This window comes from Doryrhamphus excisus, chromosome 8, assembly GCF_030265055.1.
Source record: "Doryrhamphus excisus isolate RoL2022-K1 chromosome 8, RoL_Dexc_1.0, whole genome shotgun sequence".
NCBI lineage: Eukaryota > Metazoa > Chordata > Actinopteri > Syngnathiformes > Syngnathidae > Doryrhamphus > Doryrhamphus excisus.
The window spans coordinates 13,097,354-13,120,553 of record NC_080473.1 but is presented as its reverse complement, the minus strand read 5'-3'; the positions used below and the strand labels follow the sequence as shown (position 1 = coordinate 13,120,553).

General features: G+C 42.1%; 2 protein-coding genes and 1 long non-coding RNA gene across 4 annotated transcripts; 2 read left to right on the top strand and 1 right to left on the bottom strand.

Moving 5' to 3' along the window:
* Positions 1-25: 25 nt before the first annotated feature.
* On the top strand, positions 26-6,890 carry LOC131134467 (uncharacterized). The gene is made up of 4 exons (XR_009131397.1): positions 26-2,479; positions 3,650-3,742; positions 3,938-4,017; positions 5,732-6,890. It is a non-coding gene; the product is annotated as an uncharacterized LOC131134467 (long non-coding RNA).
* sfrp2l (secreted frizzled-related protein 2 like) lies at positions 4,510-8,427 on the bottom strand. Its single transcript, XM_058079782.1, has 3 exons — positions 7,733-8,427; positions 6,174-6,254; positions 4,510-6,081 (listed from the first exon to the last, which is right to left on the bottom strand). The coding sequence occupies exons 1-3, from the start codon at positions 8,250-8,252 to the stop codon at positions 5,705-5,707; spliced, it is 978 nt and encodes a 325-aa protein (XP_057935765.1). The 5' UTR covers positions 8,253-8,427; the 3' UTR covers positions 4,510-5,704.
* Positions 8,428-9,421: 994 nt separating this feature from the next.
* numa1 (nuclear mitotic apparatus protein 1) lies at positions 9,422-22,915 on the top strand. Of its 2 annotated transcripts, XM_058080091.1 has the most exons (25): positions 9,423-9,709; positions 9,745-9,803; positions 9,938-10,010; positions 10,082-10,167; positions 10,257-10,330; positions 10,620-10,708; positions 10,789-10,863; positions 10,941-11,034; positions 11,120-11,270; positions 11,811-11,950; positions 12,092-12,203; positions 12,322-12,439; positions 12,821-12,961; positions 13,789-13,902; positions 14,681-17,731; positions 17,821-18,030; positions 19,089-19,258; positions 19,371-19,508; positions 19,588-19,693; positions 19,781-19,979; positions 20,047-20,183; positions 20,474-20,767; positions 20,882-20,983; positions 21,761-22,057; positions 22,750-22,915. In XM_058080091.1, the coding sequence occupies exons 3-25, from the start codon at positions 9,972-9,974 to the stop codon at positions 22,774-22,776; spliced, it is 5,964 nt and encodes a 1,987-aa protein (XP_057936074.1). In that variant the 5' UTR covers positions 9,423-9,709; positions 9,745-9,803; positions 9,938-9,971; the 3' UTR covers positions 22,777-22,915. The 2 variants fall into 2 exon arrangements, with proteins under 2 accessions (XP_057936075.1, XP_057936074.1); XM_058080092.1 differs by having other exon boundaries at positions 9,422-9,803; positions 20,074-20,183.
* The last annotated feature ends 285 nt before the right edge of the window (positions 22,916-23,200 follow it).

The following is a 23,200-nucleotide window of genomic DNA, read 5'->3' as shown; positions in this document are numbered from 1 at the left end:
GGGGGGGGGGGGGGGGGGGTTTCCTGGTGCAAAGTCCCTCGTATTGTTGGTGGCCTTGGCTTTTTCTGGTATATAACACGCTGACCCATCTTACAGACCATAAATGGTAATCAGTTATGTAATTTGTTGCAGCAACTTTATTTTGTACTTTCACTTTACATAACTTGAAAATGTTTTGTTAAAAAAAAAAAACTTGGTCATTTTCAACTTTTTCACACTTATGAATTTTATACTCCATAAACCTGGCCGTGCTTGGTAAAGGGTTCTAGTTTTGTAAAATGCCCATCCTTAATTTCTATATTGTTGATTCAGATGGATATCCTGATCAAACCCTCATAAAGTCTTCTTATTTGTGCATATTGGTTATTTTATCCCCATGTACACCAGTTCTGCCATCCCATCCCTGATACCCTTGCTGTACTCAAGCGTGGCACGGTGGATCTTCCACTCATACAAGCCGCTCTTACGCAGGTATCTGAGGAATTTGGGAGCCCCGGGAAAAAGCACATTGTCTGCCACAATCATTGATCCTTTTCCCAGGAGACCAGAGCCCTCCAACATCTGAAAACATCACCATACCATGAAATACACAATTAGCAACAGTAGAAATTACACCAAATTCACAAGTGACCACATAACGGATACAGATGAACACTCCTCATTTTAAAAATTTTGGAGTTACAGGTAATTGAATTTAAAACATCATCATCAGCTGAGTGAGCATCTAAAGCAGGGATCTCAAAGTCAATTTACTTGGGGGCCACCGGAGCTAGGGTCTGGGTGAGGCTGGGCCGCATCAGGTTTAAAAAAAAACAAAACAAAACACTTTTTCAGTGTTTTGATCTCAGTCATGGATGATGAGAGAAAAAGCAAAACAGTTGGGCTCGTTCGCTTACGTATGGGCAGGGCAAAATCGCGTCAATTGTGTGCGGTGTGCACACAGCTTAAAGCTGTCATTTCTGGGTTCATGAAACCATATGGCATCCATATCAAACTAGGCGGGGGCCTCAAACTAGCTTCCTGCGGGACACATTTGGCCCACGGGCTGCGAGTTTGAGACCCCTGATCTAAAGCATCCAAATAGGCCTGGTTAAAAAAAATGTCCTCAATAAAAAAAGTCCGGACAGATGTCATGTTGATCATACAATTACATCAGAAATTGCAGTGTAAGATTATTTTATCCATTCTATCCTAGACATCTTTCAAGGGTAAGTACTTTTACTTTATTGTTGTTTTATTTAGTTCCTTTTAATGTTTAAATTCTCTTTACACTTGTATGACAGTTAAGAATGTTAATTTAAAACATCACCTGTACAGTTATTAAGGATTTAAATGGCAGAAGTTTGAGCCTGAGTGGAAATTGGTCTCAAATTAAAACAACAAAAGAACAGACCGTTGACTTTGGCGGTTCCACTGTGTCAAAGTGGCGTTTCTCACATTGCAAGTCTGCATGACGGCAGAACATTATGACCCAGGTCAATGTTATAATTTAGGCGCTCACATAACGCAAACTTGGCAAGCTTAATTAAGGGAATTGACTTGGACTTTCTTGTTTACAAAGATTGTTTACAAAATTGCCTGCATATACAGGAGATGTATAATGTCGGCCAAGACTACGTATATAAGTGTAGTGTGGTGCAACACTATCATTTATGTCAGATACCTGTAGATCAGTAAGGTAGCATTTCTTCCAGTGATCCATGAAAACAAAATCCAGTCTCTCCAAACCAAAATCAGACCTCAGGCGTGGGATCACTTCATCTGATGGATTCACAATCAGCTCTACCTAGGTAATGAAGAACAGACTATGTATGAATGTAGTACAAACTAATGTTCATTCTAATCTAAGGCTTCCAATGTTTTTAGATCCCTCACACTGTCGTCATCAAAGCCTGCCAGGCGGATTATTTTCTCAGCGATGGCAGCATTCCTCTGGTCCATCTCAATACTGTAGATCCTGGCACCCAGAGACAGAGACCGGGCCATACGCACAGTGCTGTACCCGCAGTGAGTCCCTAATTCCAGGATTGTAAGAGGACTTTGTTCTGCCAGTAGCCTGTCCAGGATCTTTCCTGCACATGTGAACGATGCATGCAAATGCAAAATGGCGCTTCACGTATAAGCATCATTAACATATATTCACCAGCCTCTACATTAGTATTGTAGAATTTAATGTATATCATATTCACCCTTTTTAGGTCCAATGTTACTGATGTACTCCACCTTGCTGCACCACTCATCAAAAGCTTCCAGGATGCTGTCAGGGTCCCCTGGGGTGGCATGGGTGAGAACGTACTGGTAGGCCCGCTCCTCACGACTCAGGCCAGTAACGCAGTCCTTCCAAAGACGGACCAGGACGGCTCGATAGAACAACGCAAAGTAGAAGCGGTATCTGATGATCAGCGTCAGCAGGAGTGGGAGGAAGGCCAAAGCAATGGCAGGGGACACCATCCTTGTACTCACTACACCTATATCACAGGTATTTATCCATCATTTATGTGCAAAAAAGGTAGCATTAAAGTAAGAAACAGTATTAAAAAAAATCTATTAATTAAAACCTATTATAAAGTATTGTTACCATGGCAACAGCACTGATACTATTCTATTACAAGCTTGTACTCGAAGCTCTAGAACAGGGGTCTCAAACTCAATTTACTGGAGCTCGGGTCTGGGTGAGACTGGGCCGCATTAGGTTTTACAAAAAAAAACCCCCAAAAAACGCATTTATTAAAAACAAAACATTTTTAAAAACTTGGCTTTGGTTCCAATTTTCTACAAGAAAAGCTCTGATAAAACATTCCACTGTTCTCAAATATCTTAATTTTTATTTTTCTACACAAAATAAGATGAAAAATAAATAAACAAAATCAAGAATAAAGAAAATCAATCAATCAGTAATAAATAAATATAATAATAATAATAATAATAAAACGGCAAATAATAAAAACTTAAGAAACCACATATAGTTGGTGGGTAGACAAATTATTTTTTTCAGATTAAAATGAACAAAGCATTATTAGAGCCCTGTAGACATGACAAAACACGACTATAGTCACATTTATACTCTTTTTATTTACAACATATTGCGCAACTGCAGGGTCTTGAGACACATGCTAACTCGCAAACTAGAGAGCTAGCGACCTAAACGGTAGCCTTCAAGTTATTTCCTTTAAACTTAAATAGCCAAAAACTTACCACTTTCACACGGATAGGGAGGATAACTATTTAACAGTTATTTAACCTTTAACATGAACATTAATGAAACGTAATAATTTTTTCTGGGTACATGATGCCATACAGCATCCATATCAAACTTGCACGGGCCGCACTAACATTAAACTTTCATATCAAGGCGGAGGCCTCAAACTAGTGTCCCGCGGGCCGCGTGTTTGAGACCCCTGCTCTAGAACATGTGCTAGAATAAATCTGAAAACTGAAATTAACACTATTACTGTTAATAAAAAGGAATTGACATATACAGTAAGATTATGAATGCATCACCAATGTGATGTTTAATAAAATAACAACACAACCACAAACTTTTAGCTATCAAGATATTACTGGAAACCTAAAGTGATATCTCCAAACAAAACAAATGTCTACATTATGCATACATAATAGGGGTTTATTAACTTCTATTTATTAAAAGCAGACCACTCACCCAGTCTCTGGAAAACGGGACCATAGAGGAGCAGCTAGGACGGCAGCTTAAATGCAGGAAGACTCGGGTGTGTAAGTGAAGGTAAGAGACCAGAAGCTATGAATTATTTAATCATCTCATGCATGTGTATAACCACCAGTAATAGATTCCACTACATAGGAACAAACGGTAATATAACTAAGTCTATCTCAGTCCATGCCAATGGTTTCCATTGCTTTGGATTAGACACACCTAATGCTTTATGTCTATTTATTTGTCTATTTATTTACCATACAGGCAACAGAGAGCAGCAGCATCAACGTGTTGTTTGGGACAAAGCATAGCAGACATCTGAAGTATCAAGTGAACAGCAACAGGTGTGTGTCCACGTGTGTTTCACCTAAACAGGGTCTAGTTTCACATTTTAGTCTGTTGCTATGGAAGATCAAGGGGAAAAAAAACACCAACACTGTCTGATTCTTTCTCGCTGATAATATACGATAAATTCAGCAATGAATGCCAATATTCAAAAGCAAATAACCACTGAGGTCTAATTACCGACAGGTCAAAAAAACATTGGCATTAACAGCTGGTTGGAGGCAACATATGCAATTTCACAGCTTCTCAATCATGATTTTTCCAAAAATATTTTTATTAATAAAACATGCTTTTGGTTAACTATGACCTACTCATCAGAAACAATGCCTATTGAAGGAAAGTGCTTGTATTTTATATCCACATTAAGCATAAAAAATTGTTAAATTCACAAAAATACAAATAAAAGGCATTCAAAGATGCTGTAAATGATATGTACAGTAATCTTACTGTAATGTTCAATGAGACACACAAGCACCAGATTTGATCGGCGGAACATTATGCTTTTATTGCAGGTTTGAATGATCTCACAACAGACACAATAACCCTGAATTAAAAACATGGGCGATTGTTGCGACCTTAAACCACATCAAGCTAAAATTAAATTAAGAAACTTTACCGCCACTTTCCGTCCACACAACACTCAACTCCCCCCGGAGAACACATTTATAGCAACACACATGAGCATTATTAGCTTATCACCTGTACTACACTGGGTAAAAGTAACTATTATTTCATGTCTAGAGGGCTCTAAGAATGTTAAAAAAAACGTATTCAGATGGTCATAAACAGGTTCTCTTTGCTCCAACAACAAAAATATTTGATTTATAAATAAGGAATCCTACTTTACAGAAATTCACATATCACGGTCGGGTTTGGAACCACCGCGATAAATAGGGGATTACTGTATCTGCATCCATCAGTTTGAGCTCCCTCTGCATGTGCTTTAAAATGTTGTTGGTGCTGCTCAATCGTTGTGTGAAAATACACATTTACACTTACTGTACTCATTAATGCTAGATGAGTTTCTCCATTAATACAACATTGGTTCTGTTGCTGCTATGTTGTGCTATTGTTTTACCTGATTCTAGTTTTTCTTAATTATGATTGTCATAATGGAATAAAAATGCATACAATATTTTTTTTTTAAAAGAGCATTTCCTCCATTATTGGGAAAGGGTCAGAATACGCTCGTGTTTAATTCCAAATTAAATTACTTATATAAACTAAATATGCTACAGATATGCAAGATGTGGTTGACTTCTGCACACAATAAACATACAGACTATAACTATGCTGTTTAATCTGAAAATTTTCTTTAAAGATGCTGTGTGACATACAGCAGCTTTAAATTGTCCATGTATGCATACATCATTGCCCCCCCCCCCAAAAAAAAATTTTTTTTATATCTCATTATGTATTTTTAAATGACGAATCCTAAATGTAAACCTTGTAATGCACCAATATGTCTGTCACTTTTATGAAAGTGGTGAAGGGCACTAAATAAATAATCCGCTCTGGACCTGGAGCCAGTTACAATTAATTATGCCAGTGGCCTCGATGCAGATTGACAGTAACACTTCTTCATTAATTAAGTGTTTAAAAGTCTGCCAAAGATTAATGAGGTTATTTAGAGACTGTGTTAGCTGAATAGGTTGCTACATTTACATAAACGCTGGTAATTACCGTCTACATGTCAGTACATGGTTGTTTCAGGACACTTCTGATGAACTTCTTCAGTTCTTTGTCACCCCGAGTCCAGCGCACCAGCCGAATCAACACCAGCCTTCCCTCCTCCGCCCGAGCCAGCGCCAAGTACCATCCAGCCTGGGCCCCATTCACCTTTTCTAAACCGTCATTATTGTTTTTGTCAACCGAGTCCAAGCCGGGACATGCACAAGTGCCTCCTTCCTGCAACCACAGAGCATTGTGGGCCATCGCACCTCCGATTCCTTCCGCCCTCTCGGCACCTCCCCCTGCCCATCTCAGAATACGGCTTCGGGCCAAAGGCACCAGCTGCAGGTCCCCTCCCACTGTCGACACGCTGCCCAGGCGCATCTTGAAGGCTGCCGCGGAGACAAAACTTGTGAGATAGTCGACACACAAAAACAGAAAACATTTGATTTGATTGTTGAAGCATCTCATCATCTCTCCTCACCATATGGACTTTGACAGAAGTTGTCTTGGATGTCAGTCTCTCCCTCGGCTGCCAGACTGCAGGCGTCACAAATAACACTTCCTAGGTATTGGAAAGAAGAGTTTATGTCTGCGTCTGCAAAGGCGTAACGAGATAAAACTCTGGAGACAATTGGGAACTGATAAGAAGATACATGTTCAATAAAAATGTCATGTTAAAACGCAAAACCACAATCACAGGAAGATGTTTTTTTTTCCAAACAGATCTCATAGTTTAAATGGGTGCTCTGTTTAAACCAGTGGTGTTATTAATATTCCGTTGTGTTTCATTCATTTTATTATTAGAATACGCTGCAGGCTGATGAACGATGCAATCCTCACAGATAGAACCCAGTATGTCAACAACACATCCAGTGTCATCCCCCTGAACACCGGCTCACCCCAGGGATGTGTTCCGAGCCCCCTGTTGTTTACTCTGATGACCCATGACTGTCGCCCCAGGTACAGCAGCGACCATTATTTAAATCAAGGGTCTCAAACACACGGCCCAAATGTGGCCCGCAGGACACCAGTTTGAGGCCCCCGCCTTGATATGAAAGTTTAATGTTAGTGCGGCCCACGCAAGTTTGATATGGATGCTGTATGGTATCATGTACCCAGAAAAAATGATTACGTTTGATTCATGTTCATGTTAAAGGTTAAATAACTGTTAATAGTTATCCTCCCTATCCGTGTGGAAGTGGTAAGTTTTTGGCTATTTAAGTTTAAAGGAAATAACTTGAAGTCTACCGTTTAGGTCGCTAGCTCACTAGTTTGCGAGTTAGCATGTGTCTCAAGACCCTGCAGTTGCGCAATATGTTGTAAATAAAAAGAGTATAAATGTGACTATAGTCGTGTTTTGTCATGTCTACAGGGCTCTAATAATGCTTTGTTCATTTTAATCTGAAAAAAATAATTTGTCTACCCACCAACTATTTGTGGTTTCTTAAGTTTTTATTATTTGCCGTTTTTTATTATTATTATATTTATTTATTACTGATGATTGGTTTTCTTTATTCTTGATTTGTTTATTTATTTTTCATCTTATTTTGTGTAGAAAAATAAAAATGAAGATATTTGAGAACAGTGGAATGTTTTATCAGAGCTTTTATTGTAGAAAATCCGAACCAAAGCAAAGTTTATTCATTTTTCTGTTTTTAATAAATGCGTTTTGTTTTTTTTTTTGGAGGAAAACCTGATGTGGCCCAGTCTCACCCAGACCCTAGCTCCGGTGGCCCCCAGGTAAATTGAGTTTGAGACCCCTGATTTAAATTATTTGTGCAATTTACTGTTTACGCTGTTATATTGTTGTTCATATTTGATGTCATCTATCTATTATTATTTATTATTATATGGGAGCCAGGCAATGACATTTCGTTGGCAATTTCACCGCTGTGTTATTGTGCAATGACAATAAAGGAAGTCTATGTCTAACTATATGTGTCTTTAAAGACATGAGCAAGATACTCCCAGAAGAAAGCAGGCATGCCCATAAAGAGCATCTGTGAACAGGTTAAAAAGACTCACACATCGACCTCAGACCTTTAAGCGCCTCCTCGTGGGACACTTCCTCTGCTGTCCGTGGGTCCTGATCACCGCTGGGGGGGATGCAAAGTTGCGTCTCTCGCGGAAAGCGGCTACAATCGAACATCTCAGGCCAGGGGAATCCGAAGGCGCTCATGACGGGGACGCAGTGGTCACGCACGGCCTCGCAAAGGTTCCGACACGGGCTTACCGGCCCGCTGTAGTCCGGCACGCACACCGGGGCGAACAAGGAGCACAGGAACTTCTTGGTGTCTCGGTGGCACAGCTTGGAGATGAGCGGCAGCCAGGCGGCTGACTGCTGCTGGGCCTCCCTTAGAGAGTCGTGGCCCAGTAGATTAGGGAGCCTCATGTGCCGGTAGCCGATACCGTGGCACAGGGATAAGGTACTCGGTATGGGCTTGCACACCGAGCGGACCGAGGACCTGAAGCCGAGCGGCGAGGGTCCGACATGGGTGGGAGGTCGTGTGTCAGAAGCAAGAGAACACCCGAGCGTCAAAATAAAAAAGAACACTTTCATCGTTGTTGTTTTTGTTGTTGTTCCGGCAGCACCAACAAAGGGGACTCCACGGAGCTGCCTGCTCTGTACCTTCGGTGTATCGGTGGGCGTAAACGAATACGTAGGTGTGGAGGAGACAGGGGTAAATAATAGGGCAGACGCCAGGGTGATAATCACCCCCCACCCCACGCCCTGAAATCAGACGACCCCTGCAGCCACAATGTCTGCAAGCTACAATATAGGCGTGACGCATTCAGGTGGCATTCAACAAGTCAGGCACAAAATGTACCCAAGTTTTCATTGACCGAGGTCTACTCGTTTTAACACTTTTATCTTCCCAAACCATAAACATTTTCAGAACGTTTTCTGATATAATAATATAGAATTATACTGAAAATATAATGTTTGTAATGACATATAATGACATTTCTAACTTTCAGCCTTCCAGTATGTTTACAATGCTGTTCTAAAGATATTCACATATTCGAACTTAAAAGCACAATAGCTCCCGAACGAATGGTTCTTATACAGTATATATCAAATCATACTTCATGTCATGTCAACACAGACACACAGCTACAATCCATTTTTTTTTTATCAAAACGAGCCATTAACTAAAATTGATCTTTATAGGAAGCAGGCGGCACCGAATCAGCAGTCCAGGGACCGTCTACAAATGTTTTCTTCTTCGGTATAGCATGAATTCAATATCACCATCTCCTCAACTCCTGACATAAATCCACCGCTATGCATATTCATGAGTACTCATGTTGAGTTAAAAATTTGTGAAAAATAGTGACGCAAACCATGTTTTCCTTTTTACTTTACAATACAACAGGTACATGTAGCGAAGTCAACATATGGTTTCCAGGGTAACGTATAGGTCGGTCAAGTGGTTTAGGTTTCTTTGTACAGTGTCTATGTTGATAAAATACATGCAAAAATCATAATCATACTTTAGATGGAACGGAGGGGAAGTGATTGTTATTATAGCTGTTATTTTATGTTAAAGTATATTTCAGCATCTTTCCCCTCGGATACTTCAGTCCAAAGTCCGGCTTGAAAAAAACAACTGCCATGTTCTGGGAACTTCCGGCTTTTTATCCAATCTTAGTCGCCCTTTTTCAAATGCGTAGCTACATGAGCTCTGATTGGATAGATGTTTCCTTGTGGCGCTGGTGCGGCTGTGATTAGCTGTGGTGATTGCATCCAGGACACGACTGGAAGGAAAACAAGGAAAATAGGCTTGGATAAAAGGATTTAGTTGTTGACATTGTTAGCATTAATCTTATCTTGTTGTTTTATTCTATTGTAGTTTTTTTACTTTTGTTTTTTGCGTCTTTATCCACATTCCTTACCAGTAGATGGCGGTAACGCACACTAAAAGTTGCTTGTCAAACGCCAGTAAAAACCAGGAAGAAGAAGAACAAGCCCTGATTGGCTAATTTTACCGAAACGCCCGTTTTAAATTTGTGCGACGTTTAAATCGCGGTAGTTGTCCCTGTGGGTGAACAGAGCGTTCGGATAACGAGGAGGCATATACAAGATTATATACAGCACTTAACTTCAAAGGTGAGTCGACCAGTTTTAAGACGTTAATAATTTCTAGTTAGGCCAGTAATTGTGTTAAGCTACCTAGCTAGCGTCATATGACAAATTACGACAAACTTTTTCTGTGTAGCTAACACAATATCTCCTGGTCACAGGTTCAAACCCCTTTGCGATAAATGGTCCGCCAAGATGACACTTAATGGCGGGGTTAAGGCTCTTCTCAGATGGGTACGTTGATATATTGTACATTAGTTCTTATCATTAGGGTTACTGACCCAACTTCTATGTTGTTTTTCCAGGTCAGCACTATACACTCTTGTCACCGAGATGTTAATATTGAAGCGTTACAAGATGGGGAGTTGTTGCTTCATGTTGTTTTCAAGCTGTGAGTATTAGAAATACTAGTAGATGGATGTAAAGTAATAAGTGTAGGGGGCATTAAAACACAGTGGGGTTTGTTTCTGCTATTTTCAGGAAAAAGGAGCCAAACCCACCTTTATTTACCACAATTGAAGAGCGCTTTAAAGTAATTGCAGAATTTGTTGAACGTAAGTGTCTGTTTGGTTATGTTTTTTTTAAGTATCCTTCTAGTCATGTACTAACTAAGTATGTCAGCATACTTAGAAACAGATGGGTGTATCACATACCTTTTTTTTTTTTACCTTGGGTGTTGCCCAACCCAGTGTTTACAGTTTGTGTTCATAACCTGTAGATCTACCACTCCATTGTTTGCACAGAAAATGATTTGAATGCAATGATTTGCAGTAATTTCCACTAAAATTGTAAATTATTCCAACTTTTTGTGATTATTTGATAACAAACCTCCCTCTTCTTTAGAGCATTGCAGATTTAGTCCAAGCAAAGGCACATCATTGTCCTGGGACAACATAAGAAACGGCTCTAACCTCAGTGTAGAAATTGCAAAGGTACAAATGGTGTATAATTGTTGATCTATGAACTGCTTTTATTGTAGTGAAGCTGACATGTTCTTTGTGTATTTGTCTAGGTGCTTCTGTTGCTGGTTTACCATGACATGATGAATGATCGGTGCACACTTGATACCTTGGAGTGTGACGTGGAGGTAAGCAGAGCACCCCGTTGTTGCTAGAACATCACAACACATCACAACATCTTTTCCTGCTGACTTCTGCTTTTCAGAGGGAGATTGCAAAGCTGACTGGTTCATTTGTGATGGAGAGTGATGGCTGTGTTTATCTCAACACTGGACTTGATGCTTACCTCTCAAAGCGATGTGAGTCATAAACCCTCTTATGTACACCATGGATCATTTCAGGGTAATTTCCTTCCTTGTTAATCTGTGTCCTCACACATTTCAGTTTTACCCGTGTCTCGTGAAGTATTCGAGCACGCAGGAAGCACGTCCATCTCCAGCACGTCGACCATCTCGGACAATGACTCTCCTGTGTTCCACCGCTCACAGAAAGTCACGTTTGTGGATATCCACACGGTGGCGTCGTCCTCTGCCAGGTAATGTCAAATATTGAACAATTGTAAATAGTGCGGTTGCAATTTTAAAAAAATTGAGAGATGAATTAATTATAGGCAATTAGCCTAAAATTGCTGAGGAAAGCTCTCACTTTAAGATATTCCTTACAATTAGTATGTGTCAGATAATAAAATGCATATAACAAAGTTTCCTTTTTTTCCCCAAAATTGTTACGCTACCCCCCCCCCCCCCCCATAATAGTGCAGTCGCAGCGTTTCTGAAACGTAAATTTCTCAACATGCTCCTCCATTTGCACATCTTCTCCCCGCTACTCACCTTGCCCTCCCAACTAAAGAGCATAAAATAGAGAATGAATAGATGAACAAACATACATTGTTAGTAGTCAATAAAAAAAAAAAAAATCAGATCAATGTGAAATTGGATGATTTTCCGTGGTACACCTGGAATTACTGCTTTCTGGACTTTTACTGTTACATCAAAAATGGCACATTTTGTAGAATAAACCATTCTACAAGGAAGCCAATGTTGTGTCTCATTTCCTTTTGGGTTATTTTCCACAGCAAATCTCCTCTTCAGGATATAATGAACACCCCCAAATTCCAGCTGAGGAAGCTGAAAAGACAGATGTTCAAGGAGAGGGATTACATAGATGGACTGGAGAAGGAGCTCACCAGCAAGATTGCGCTCATTGCACAGAAAGGTGCCACACTTTGTTGTTGTTTATGGAGTTAGTTAGTTTTATACAACAAATGTGCACTAAACATGTGACGTAATACTTTCATTGGACTATCCTGTAATTTATGTTTATTTTATGTTGTTCTCTACACTTTTTTCCCATCAGAATCTCATATTAACCAGTTGCAGTATCGTCTGGACAAGCTGAAAAACGAGCAGAACGATCAAGAGCAGGTTGCCAGGAAGCAAGTCGATGAACTTGAAACCAAGAATAGCTTGTAAGCTTTGTTTACATTTTGTAATAACAATGAAAAAAAAATACAGTAAACATTGTCCGCTTCATGAACTTCTCCAATGCCACAATCACTACTCTGTATCCCCGTGTTTTACTTTTAGGTTACGAATGCGACTCAATGAGATTATAAAAGAAAACAAAGACTTCAAAAGTAACTCCTTGTTGATGGAGCGTAAAGTGACTGAACTCGCAGAGGAGAATGGCGTCCTGTCTTCCCAGGTATGAACACCTATACACTGGTGCCCTGTTTCATGCCAAAGTATTGAGTTTATTGGTTCCAGACTCAGCCCCCAAAGTAGGATTTAATATTTAATAAAGGGAATATCTTCATAGTGAGAGCACAGGAAATGTGTTTAACGTCCTAGATATGGTTTTTAATATTATTAGAGCTCTGTAGACAAGCCATAACGCCCCAATAGTCTATTGAAATGATGCAATGTATACATGAATCTTTGGGAAGAACTGCCCACTGCTGAGTGACTTTCAAATTCCTTATCCTTATTAAAGTATTGCTAAAACAATGTATCAAATGGTGACCCAAGACTTTTGCACACCACTGTATAATGTCCTGCCCTTTAAGTCTCAATGGCATTTCCGCAGATGCGTGCAGCATCTTCACAGCTGAGCATCTGTGAAGCTGAAGTTGTCAGGTTGATGGAATCCAAAGCATTAACAGAAGAGGAGTGGAGAACCAGAACGGATTACCTTCAGTTGGAACTCAAACAAGCCACAGCTGAAAAGGTAGTGTCTATGTAGTATTTGGAAACACATTGAATAAACAATGTTTAATGGTTTTATGTTACTAAATTGGTTAAATTCCACCCTCGGCCATCTCTGTGTGGAGTTTGCATGTTCTCCCCGTGCATGCAGGGGTTTTCTCCGGGTACTCCGGTTTCCTCCCACATTCCAAAAACATGCTAGGTTAATTGGCGACTCCAAATTGTCCATAGGTATGAATGTGAGTGCGAATGGTTGTTTGTCTATATGTGCCCAGTGATTGGCTGGTGACCAGTCTCTCTTGCCTGAAGACAGCTAGGATAGGCTCCAGCACCCCCGTGACCCTTGTGAGGAAAAGCAGTAGAAAATGAATGAATGAAAGCTATACTGTAGGCTGGGGCTGCACGGCAGACGAGTGGTTAGCACTCAGACCTCACAGCTAGGAGACAGAGTTCAATTCCACCTTCGGCCATCTCTGTGTGGAGTTTGCATGTCCTCCCCGTGCATGCGTGGGTTTTCTCCGGGTACTCCAGTTTCCTCCCACATTCCACAAACATGCTAGGTTAATTAGCGACTCCAAATTGTCCATAGCTATGAATGTGAGTGTGAATGGTTGTTTGTCTATATGTGCCCTATGATTGGCTGGCGACCAGTCCAGGGTGTACCCTGCCTCTCGCCCAAAGACAGCTGGGATAGGCTCCAGCACCCCCGCGACCTTCATGAGGAAAAGCGGTAGAAAATGAATGAATGTTACTAAATTGCAATTATTCTGCAAATTGTTCTGCATTGTAGGTTAAATCAATACAACAGCCTTTATTACAATGAATGTTCACTGCTTTATTGCACCACAGGATCTCCTGAATGAAGAAATTCAGATTCTGCAGGGAAAGATTTCATGTTTAGAGGATGAAATCGGAAAAGCCACAAATGAAGTCGAAGGAGAAAACATGGGGCCTATAATGGAGGTACAGTCAACTTGTAGACCAGGGGTCGGGAACCTTTTTGGCTACGAGAGCCATGAAGACCAGATATTTTAAAATGTGTATCTGTGAGAGCCATATACATTTTTTTTAAACATTGAATGCAATAAAATGTGTGCATTTCTATGTAAGACCAACAGTTTTAGATATAATGGGCTCTAATTATGTAGACCAGGCACACTACCCCACGCCAAGGGGGTGTGGCCAGCACACTTTTGTGAGCAGCGCAGTGTCCAATAATAAATCAAATACTTGCTGCCATTAATGCAACTTCTGCTGCTGCATGGTTTTGCACCGTACTCAGTATATTTCATTCTTTTGGCCATCTTTGCCAGAAGGCTTGGTTCTGCAGCTTTAGCTAGGTGACTATTTGACTAAAGGAGGAAAGTTTACATTTACATCTTAATGACCGAGGTAGACTACCGCATTACCCAGTAATAATCGAGTTTTGGTGTTTGACCTGGAAAATATCATCAGGAAAGATAGATATGGTCGGCCGTATTGCAGTAGAAAATAGATGGACGGATTAAAATGCATAAGAAAGTTGTTGATTTTTAATATTTTTAACAGTGATTTCTGTGATGTTTACTTTAAAATGTTAGCAAACATACATTTTTATTGTGGTAAATGCTTGAGAGCCAGATACAGTCATCAAAAGAGCCCTACCTGGCTCCCGAGCCATAGGTTCCCTACCTCTGTTGTAGACCATCAGGGTTTGAAATGTAATAGCGACCATGGCCGTTCTCTTCTCTTCAATTGTCAGAGAGACCAACTGGAGTGTGACATTCATCGTCTGAAGAACGAGCTGGAGAGCACGTTTGGCCGCTTGAAGACAGCCGAGGCCAACGTGGAGGCAAAAACCCAGCAGCTGGCTGACTATGAAGAAAAAATTGCTCAACAGAAGTCCCAAATGGAAGCAGTTGTTCGATCTAAGGATCAGATTTTGGGGAACCTGCAAAAGGAAATCGACGAGCAGAGAGAAGCCCTTCAGAAAGTCAGAAGTGATCATAAAGTTGAACTTGAGCAAATGGAGCAGCACCAAGCCGAGCAAATGAGCGAACTGCGGATGCATATCGCTGCTTCTGAACAAGAATTGGAGACTCTTAAAGAAACAAAGAGAGAAAAGGAATATCTTCTCATCCAGCTTGAAAACAAACTGAAAAATCTTGAAACGAAATGTCAAGATTTAACTTCCCGTTTGGCGGACAAGGACCAACAAATTAACACTCTGAAGGAAGAAGTTGAGGTTTTTACAGTTGAAAGGCAGAAAAACCAAAATGAAATTGAAACCAAAGACCAACTGCTGGCCCAATTGCGTTCAAAGTGTTCCGATCAGCAAGACATTTTCCAGAATAAAATCTGTACTTTAACATTACAAGCCGAGAATCTTACCGTGTCTGTCAAACGTGCTGAAGAGGAAGTTGGACTTAAGCAAGCCTTATTGGCTCAAAGTCAACAAGATAATATCCAGCAAAGGGAGGCTCTGCAGCAACGGATTTTAAGCGGTGAAGAAGAGGCTCGGCGACTTACCTCTGAAATAGAAGCCAAAAACGAGCAGCTTGTCGTGCTGCAGAATGACGCCTCCAAGCGGTCTGCAGACCTACTGGAGCAGATCAGACACCTCGAAACTGAACTCGAATCTCTCACTCTTTCTTTGGCAAAGGCTGGGGAACGTGTTCGATCTCTGCAGGAGCTTCTTGAGAAGCAGGAGCAGGAAAGTGTTCTCCAGAAAGAGCTTCTCCAGCAGCAGCTGACCGCTTCTGAGGAGAGCGTAAGCTCCATGAAGGAGCAGATCTCGACCAAAGAGGAACATATTACTTTGTTAAATGAGCAGTTTTCCGAGAAGTCAGCACATCTTCATGAAAACATCCAAACTCTGGAGGAGAAGGTGGAGTCTCTCAGTTCATCTTTGAAGGATGCTGAGGAGCGTTTGCAATCAAAGGAAAGCCTGTTTGCTAAACAGCAATCACAGAGCACCCAGCATATAGACGCCTTGCAGACGCAGGTGGTTTCTTCTCAGCAAGAGGTGAACAGACTCATCGCGGAACTACGTGCCACGGAGGAACAGCTCGGTCTCCTCAAGAAGGACAGCGCTACCTGTTCTGAACTTCTTGAACAGAAGATCGAGGGTCTGGATAAGCAGCTGGAAAATATGAACCATTCTCTTTCCGTTGCGATGAACCAAGTGAAGGCCAAAGAAGACTTCATAGTCACGCAGCAGCAAGAGAACACCGTTCAGATGGAGACGCTTACACAGCAGAACCAGGTCCTGGCGGAGGAGGCCCAACTATTAAAAGAGGACGTCCAAACCAAATCGGACCAGATAGATGTGCTGAAAGCAGATAACACCGAGCAATGCGAGGCGCTTAAGAATGACATTGACAGTCTGAAGAACCGAATTCAAACCCTGCAAATGACAGAAGAGCAAGCTCGGATAAAAGAATTGGAGATTTCCCAAGAAAGAGACAAGTATCAAAGCCTACTTGGATCGTCTACAGAGGAAGTAAATGTACTTAAGAAGTGCATACAGTCTCAAGAAGAACAGCTCGCCACGCTGAAAGCAGAAGGTTCATGCCAGGCTGATGTGCTCCAGAAGGAGATCAGTCAGCTAAAACGCCAATTAGCCGAGGTCGCTGATTTGCTTTCCAAAGCTGAGCAGCAGGTTCAGACTCAGCTAGCGACGATGATCACGCAGGAGCAGGAAAGCGTTCGCCAGAAAGAGCTCCTGCAGGGTCAGCTGTCCGCATCAGAAGAAGAGGTGAGGAGATTGGATGCGGAGGTACGAATAAAAGAAGACCGCATTGTGCAGCTCAACGCTTCCAACACCGAGCATTCCAAATTGCTTTGTCAGGAGATCCAACATTTAAAGACACGAGTGGAGTCTCTTGATGCCTCCACGAGGAAGGCTGAGGAGGACGTTCAGTCCAGGAATGATCTGCTGGCACAACAACAGAAAGAGGCAGACAGGAACCTTGAAGAACGGGTCCAAAACGAAGAGCTTCTGCGCAAGCAGATCTCCTCGTTTGAACAAGAGATTGTGAAACTCAAAGAATGTCACGACGCGAAAGAGAATCTCCTCCTCAGGGCTGAAGAGAAACTCGACATCCTTCAGACCGAGTTGGTGGCAGTCAAAACCCAAGCAGCTGAAAAAGACCACAACCTGGAGACCTTCCGTGCTGAGGTTTCTACCCAAGCTCACTTGCTTCAAAAGGCAAACGAGGAGGCTCATACCACCGCTAACCTGCTAGCTGCGATTCAGGACGAGGCCTCCAAAAAAACACACAAACTCCAGCAGGAGATAGAGCATCTCAAAGGAGAGCTGGAAGGCATTTCTCTCAAACTTAAAGAACGAGAGCATCAGTTATCTGAAAGTCAGCAGGAGTCTTCTCAACTCGTTGAGCAGCTTCAGCTTCAGCTCGTCTCAGTCAGTGCGGATTTGAAACAACACAAAGAAGCCCAAGATAAAACTCTGAAGCAAAGAGAAGGAGACCTGGAGCTTCAAGTTGTCCTCACAAGAGAAAAAGAAGACCTCTTGGCCAAGGTACTCCAGGCACAAAACGACCAGAGAGCCTTGGAGAAACAAGTGGAAGTGCTGGTTCTGGAGAAGGAGAGACTTCTTCAAACCAAGCAGGCCACAGAAAGGGAGAACGTGGCCTCGTATAAGCTGGAACAAATGCTAAAGCAAGATCTTGAACTACAGAAACTGGAGAAATTGACGCTCGTGAAAGAGATGGAAAAAAACGAGGAGAAGCTGAAGGATCTGCAGGAGCAGCTCTCTGGTAAATCAGAAGCTGTGGAACATTACAAGGCTCAGGTTAGTGTGACTGGTTCTTTTTTTTGTGTGTATTCTATGTACTATTCTATGATACTAATATCTAGAAATGCTAACATACTGTGTTGTAGATGGAAAAGGCAGCGAGTCACTACAATGACAAGAAGCAGCTTCTCATTGCTAGCCAAGAGGAAACAGCCGAGCTCAAGCATTCCCTGGAAGTGAGAGAGCGTGAGCTGAAGGCCATGGCTATGGAAAACAAACTGCTTCAGTTGGATTTGGAAAAGACTAAAAGCCAGGAAGAAAACATGCGAAGCAAGCTGGCCCATTTGGAGGCACAGGTTGGTTATGTCTTATCTACGTCAGTGCATGGTGACCATGTACTCTTGATGGGAACCAGTACAATAGTCCTTCATTTACTGGGGTTAACTGGTTGCTCATTAAGGAAAATTCCACAAAATACCTTACCATAGTTGGAACATAAATACTCGTTTACATTCTAAATGTTTTTCTAACATTAGAGCAATGCAGACAAACTAACACCCCTATAGTCATATTTACACTCATTCATTCATTCATTTTCTACCGCTTTTTCCTCACGGGGGGTGCTGGAGCCTATCCCAGCTGTCTTCAGGCGAGAGGCGGGGTACACCCTGGACTGGTGGCCAGCCAATCACAGGGCACATATAGACAAACAACCATTCACACTCACATTAATACCTATGGACAATTTGGAGTCGCTAATTAACCTAGCATGTGTTTTGGAATGTGGGAGGAAACCGGAGTACCCGGAGAAAACCCACGCATGCACGGGGAGGACATGCAAACGCCACACAGAGATGGCCGAGGGTGGAATTGAACCCTGGTCTACTAGCTGTGCCACTCGACCGCCGTGCAGTGCAGCCCATTTATGACCCTATATAGTAGGTATAAATAGCAAAAGGGGCTGCACGGTGGTAAAGTGGTTAGCATGCAGGCCACATAGCTAGGAGACCTAGGTTCGATTCCACCCTCGGTCATCTCTGTGTGGAGTTTGCTTGTTCTCCCCGTGCATGCGTGCGTTTTCTCCGGGTACTCCGGTTTCCTCCCACATTCCAAAAACATGCTAGGTTAATTAGCGACTCCAAATTGTCCATAGGTATGAATGTGAGTGTGAATGGTTGTTTGTCTATATGTGCCCTGTGATTGGCTGGTGACCAGTCCAGGCCCGCGAACCTCATGAGGATAAACGGTAGAAAATGAATGGATGAAAAAATAGCAATGGTAACATATGTTTTGACAAATGTTCATCCTGTGTACAGCAATTCAGGAGTAGAAGACTTCCATCATGAGGTGTCTGAATTGTTTTATATGATGCAAGATAGTCTCTGTCACTTACTGGTTACTTTTTTTTTTTAAGGTTGCCTTTGCTGACCAAAACCTACGGGCGCAGAATCGGATATCTGGCCAAGGAGGCACATCGGAATCCTGTTACTTGGAGGTTCCGCACGCTAAAGTGCAGCCCAAGAGAACCATGAGCTCTGACAGTCTGGACCAAAGCTCCCTAGAAGACTCTCTGAACAATACAAGGTAGCACTTTTATCACGATTGAAGCACTGAAAGTGAAGGAAGGCAGGAATCTGACAAAGGAAAAACACATGGCAGCAAATACTGAAGTCGAAAACGGCCTTATGTTTTGCAGGTCGCTTTCAGCACCTGGTGAATCGAGCACACCTCTCGTTCGTAGTTCTGAGAGACTGGCCGCCAAACGTCATGGTCTGCAAGCTGAATCACTGGAAACTCTTTACTTTACTCCTATAAATACTAGACATGCCAGCAGGTGAGTGTTGTTGTCGTTGAGTGTTTGCTGTTTAACTATATTTGCAAAATGAGGCATATCAGTTACCTCTCACTAATAGGACCAGCGCAGAGAACAAAACGGGACAGGATTCAGTCTTCAGAAATCCATCATCTTCTGTCAAAAGACGCAGGACCACACAGGTTATAAACATCACCCTGACAAAGGTAATACATCTACATGCCTTTCAAGTGACATTTGACTGTCATACACTGTTATTAATGAACATGAACCTTTTGTTGTAACCTCGACAGAAAACTCCAGGTGGCGTTGAAGGCGAGGAGTCTTTCTACAGCCTCACTTCAGCTCGCTCACAGCCCAACCTTTCCGGGGCCCACGCTGGACGTCCGCTTCCCATGGAGCTTTTTGACACGCCTGCTAAAATGAGCGGGGCTGCCAGCGATCAGCTCATTGGTCTTCCTGGGTATCGGCGAAGCACGCTCCATTCACAGAGTAAGTATGAAACCACGGGCGCACCACGGGCGCACATTTCAACTTCACAATCTGTGTGTGTGTTCAGCCACTAGCACGTTCTGTGTCGGGGCAGAGAACGAGCCAGACGGTGCACCAAATGACTGGATGAGGATCGCGGAGCTCCAGGCCAGGAACAAAGCCTGCCTTCCTCATCTCAAGAGCAGCTACCCTGTGGAGTTTGAGGTTGGTGGATCAACAGTACCTTCATTTATTTAGCAGAAACGGGGAGGAAACCAGACTACAAAAAAGTTACACAACATTTGAGACTAATATTTCCCCATTCACAAATGTAACAAAGTATCCATCCAGCCAACTACTGTACTTTTTGAGAACTTTGACCACCTGAGCATGCTAAAGTATCATCACAGTTCTGTGTTGTAGGTACCTTTACTTTACTATGGTATATAATTGCTGCTTTCCCCAGTTCCCCTAAAATGTCCTCTATGTTCACGTCACCGCGTTTCTCCCTCCAGCCCTGCCAGAAAAGCACATTTATTTTCACCGATGAAGAGGTGCGTAATGGAGACCCATCAGAAACTATTCGTCGGGCATCCGTTATGCCAGGCCAGCTGCTGGACTCTCTGGCTTCTCATCGCCACTCCCTCATGCCGGGACAGTCCATGCCGGCGGCCAACTCCCGTTCTCACCGTTTGTCCTTGATGGCTGGCCAGCCGCCGTCCAAGTCAATCAAATCCTCTCAGCTGAGAAGCCCGAAAAACACAAAGCGGTCGGCGTCGACTTTATCTGTCCATCAGTCGTCACCTGAGGTTGGTTTGTGTTTATTTTGGATTTTCTGTGCCCTTCTAAAACTTCTTCTGTCATGTGGTTCTCTGGTGCAAAGGTTTGGTGTCACCTTTTTTTTTAAATTTCCTCTCCAACAGAAAAAGTTGAAGGCCAGCTGCTTCCCTCGTCCCCTCACTCCCAAAAACAAGAACATCAACAGTGGACCCTCCAGCACTCAACTTCACCCTGCCCTCAGTCCAGTACGTTTGACATTCAACGTTTATACAGTGAACCTCGGATATATCGGAAATTCGCTCACAACGGACAGATAAAAAAGAACCAATTTTTCTGTAATGCATTTCCAATAAAAATTCATTTCCTATATCGGATTTTTTATAACGGATTTCGCCTATTTCGGACAAAATCTCCAGTCCCGTTCCAATGCATTTCCATGAAATTTCCCTCGCATATATCGGATGGCCGCATCGTGGCGCTCCGATTCGCCGAATCGTGACAGGCCGCTATACGACGTCATTTGCAGCGTTTGCAGCATTGCCTGCGCGTCCAGGTACATTGGAAACATAGTCAAGGAAGTGCCTTTTTATAACGGATAAAATCCGATTTACGCATATACCGGATATAAATCCGATATATGCGTAAAACGGACATTTTCCGGTATACGCATATAACGGATTTCGCTTATATCGGACAAAACCAGTGGGAACAATTGAATCCGATATATCCGAGGTTTACTGTACAACAAATCTGGTTTGAGTACAGGATATGGGATGGGCCTTAGACTAAAATCCCCTGATCATCTTTAGGAAAAGTAACTTATTGATAAATTATATATTTTCCAAAATATGATATTTATGCCTAATTTCCCATAGCCGACATCATGTTGTCATTCATGTTGTCATTATTGAGGCTGAATGAACAGCACTTCTGCTGGTGGCAGCCAAGTACTCTACTTATTGTAGACTCTGTTGCTTCAAGAGAATTCAACTACATTATCATCTTCCACATTTTATTCTCAGGCTGACCGGAGACAATCCATGATGTTCACAATCGACAACACCCCAAAGAAAAACAACAGCTATCTGAAAAAAGGCCTTAGTAAGCTACGGAGCTCCACCCGCAAATCACCAGGCAAAACCTCAAAGAGGCCTCCCACTGATGTGCTGGCCAAAGAAAACATGCCGGCTGCAGTGGGACGAGCGGGCAGGTGTGGCAGCTTCAAGTCACCCCAAGTGCTCTCTCGGGAGACCAGGAACTCCCCACAAACCGTCAGAAGGTCTGCAAAGTCTCCACGGCTCACAGAAAACGCTCGCAAGGTAAATGTGTATCCTCGCTCAAGTTTGAATCCCGGTTCTCTTAAATGTAGGATGTTTTAGGTAGCCTGGACACTGGATTCTGGAAGACTGGACATACATTGGTCCGTCCATTCACTTTCAAACGTTTGCTTTTCCTGTTGAGCAAGGCATGCTTCTCAAGAATTGTAATGGTAATGGTTTCATTTCATTTGAACATGCATCAGATTACAATTGAGTGCATCCCATAATCAGTTCACAGTTCCACATGTCCAAAAGGAGTAGGAAGAAGCAAAGCTTATTAAATCCTACCCCTCCGTCTGGTACTTTTACAATCAGTAACTGTTACATTTGTTCACTTCCTGCTTTCCTAATATAGTTTAAGTTGTTTTTTTTGTGTTTTTTTTTGTCCAGTACCGAAGTACGAGGTGATATGACCATACAGTGACATAATGGGTACCATATTAACTGTCAATATAGTACTATACTATACCATAGTACCTGTCAATATAGTCTCCATTATGTCACTGTATGGTAAGAAACTATTTAATTTGCTCATTTTGAGTGATGTCACCGCATTTGCTGTCACGCAACCGTAATAACTGAAGTAATTACGCCCGCAAACTGCTGCTGCAATCTGTCGGTTAGCACGATTATATAGTATAGGATGCAACAATATAAAAAAATTCTTCTAATCTGATTAATTTATTCCACAGATGATGATGCGGAGGAACAAGATGTGAAGGGGGAAAAAAAAAGCAAACGCTCACTTTTAATGCACCTTTACTTATATAAAATGTATTTTATTTCTTCCTTTTCTAATGGTTCTTACAGTTTTATCTTCAATAAAATGTCTGAAAACGACTAGTGCTTATTCTGCATGTTTTCCTCAGGTATACAGTAGTCCAGTTTAAATTGACTACTTAAAATACTTCTGATATCACACTTTAAGGGGAATTCATGCTGGTGCATTTAGATTTTAGATCCCTCTGTTCTACCTGGAGACATATGGAGGATAAAAAGGAACTGTCCTCCATTGGTTTCAGTCATGCTTAACTGGTCTTTCTGTCGATCTTGGTCCATTTACATTAACCTACCTACCCCATAGCTACATGAACTGGTTTGGTCCACGAGGCCTTCCCCATGCTTGCCTGTCAGTCAGCAGTT

Coding starts and splice junctions, on each gene's coding strand:
- sfrp2l (XM_058079782.1), bottom strand. CDS start 8,252: ATGAAAGTGTTCTTTTTTATTTTGACGCTCGGGTGTTCTCTTGCTTCT. Junction 6,255..7,732: donor CCACGAGGAGGCGCTTAAAG/GTCTGAGGTCGA, acceptor TCCAATACCTAG/GAAGTGTTATTTGTGACGCC. Junction 6,082..6,173: donor CTTCTGTCAAAGTCCATATG/GTGAGGAGAGAT, acceptor TCTCCGCGGCAG/CCTTCAAGATGCGCCTGGGC.
- numa1 (XM_058080091.1), top strand. CDS start 9,972: ATGACACTTAATGGCGGGGTTAAGGCTCTTCTCAGATGG. Junction 19,980..20,046: donor AAGCACGCTCCATTCACAGA/GTAAGTATGAAA, acceptor GTGTGTGTTCAG/CCACTAGCACGTTCTGTGTC. Junction 20,984..21,760: donor TTCACCCTGCCCTCAGTCCA/GTACGTTTGACA, acceptor TTTTATTCTCAG/GCTGACCGGAGACAATCCAT.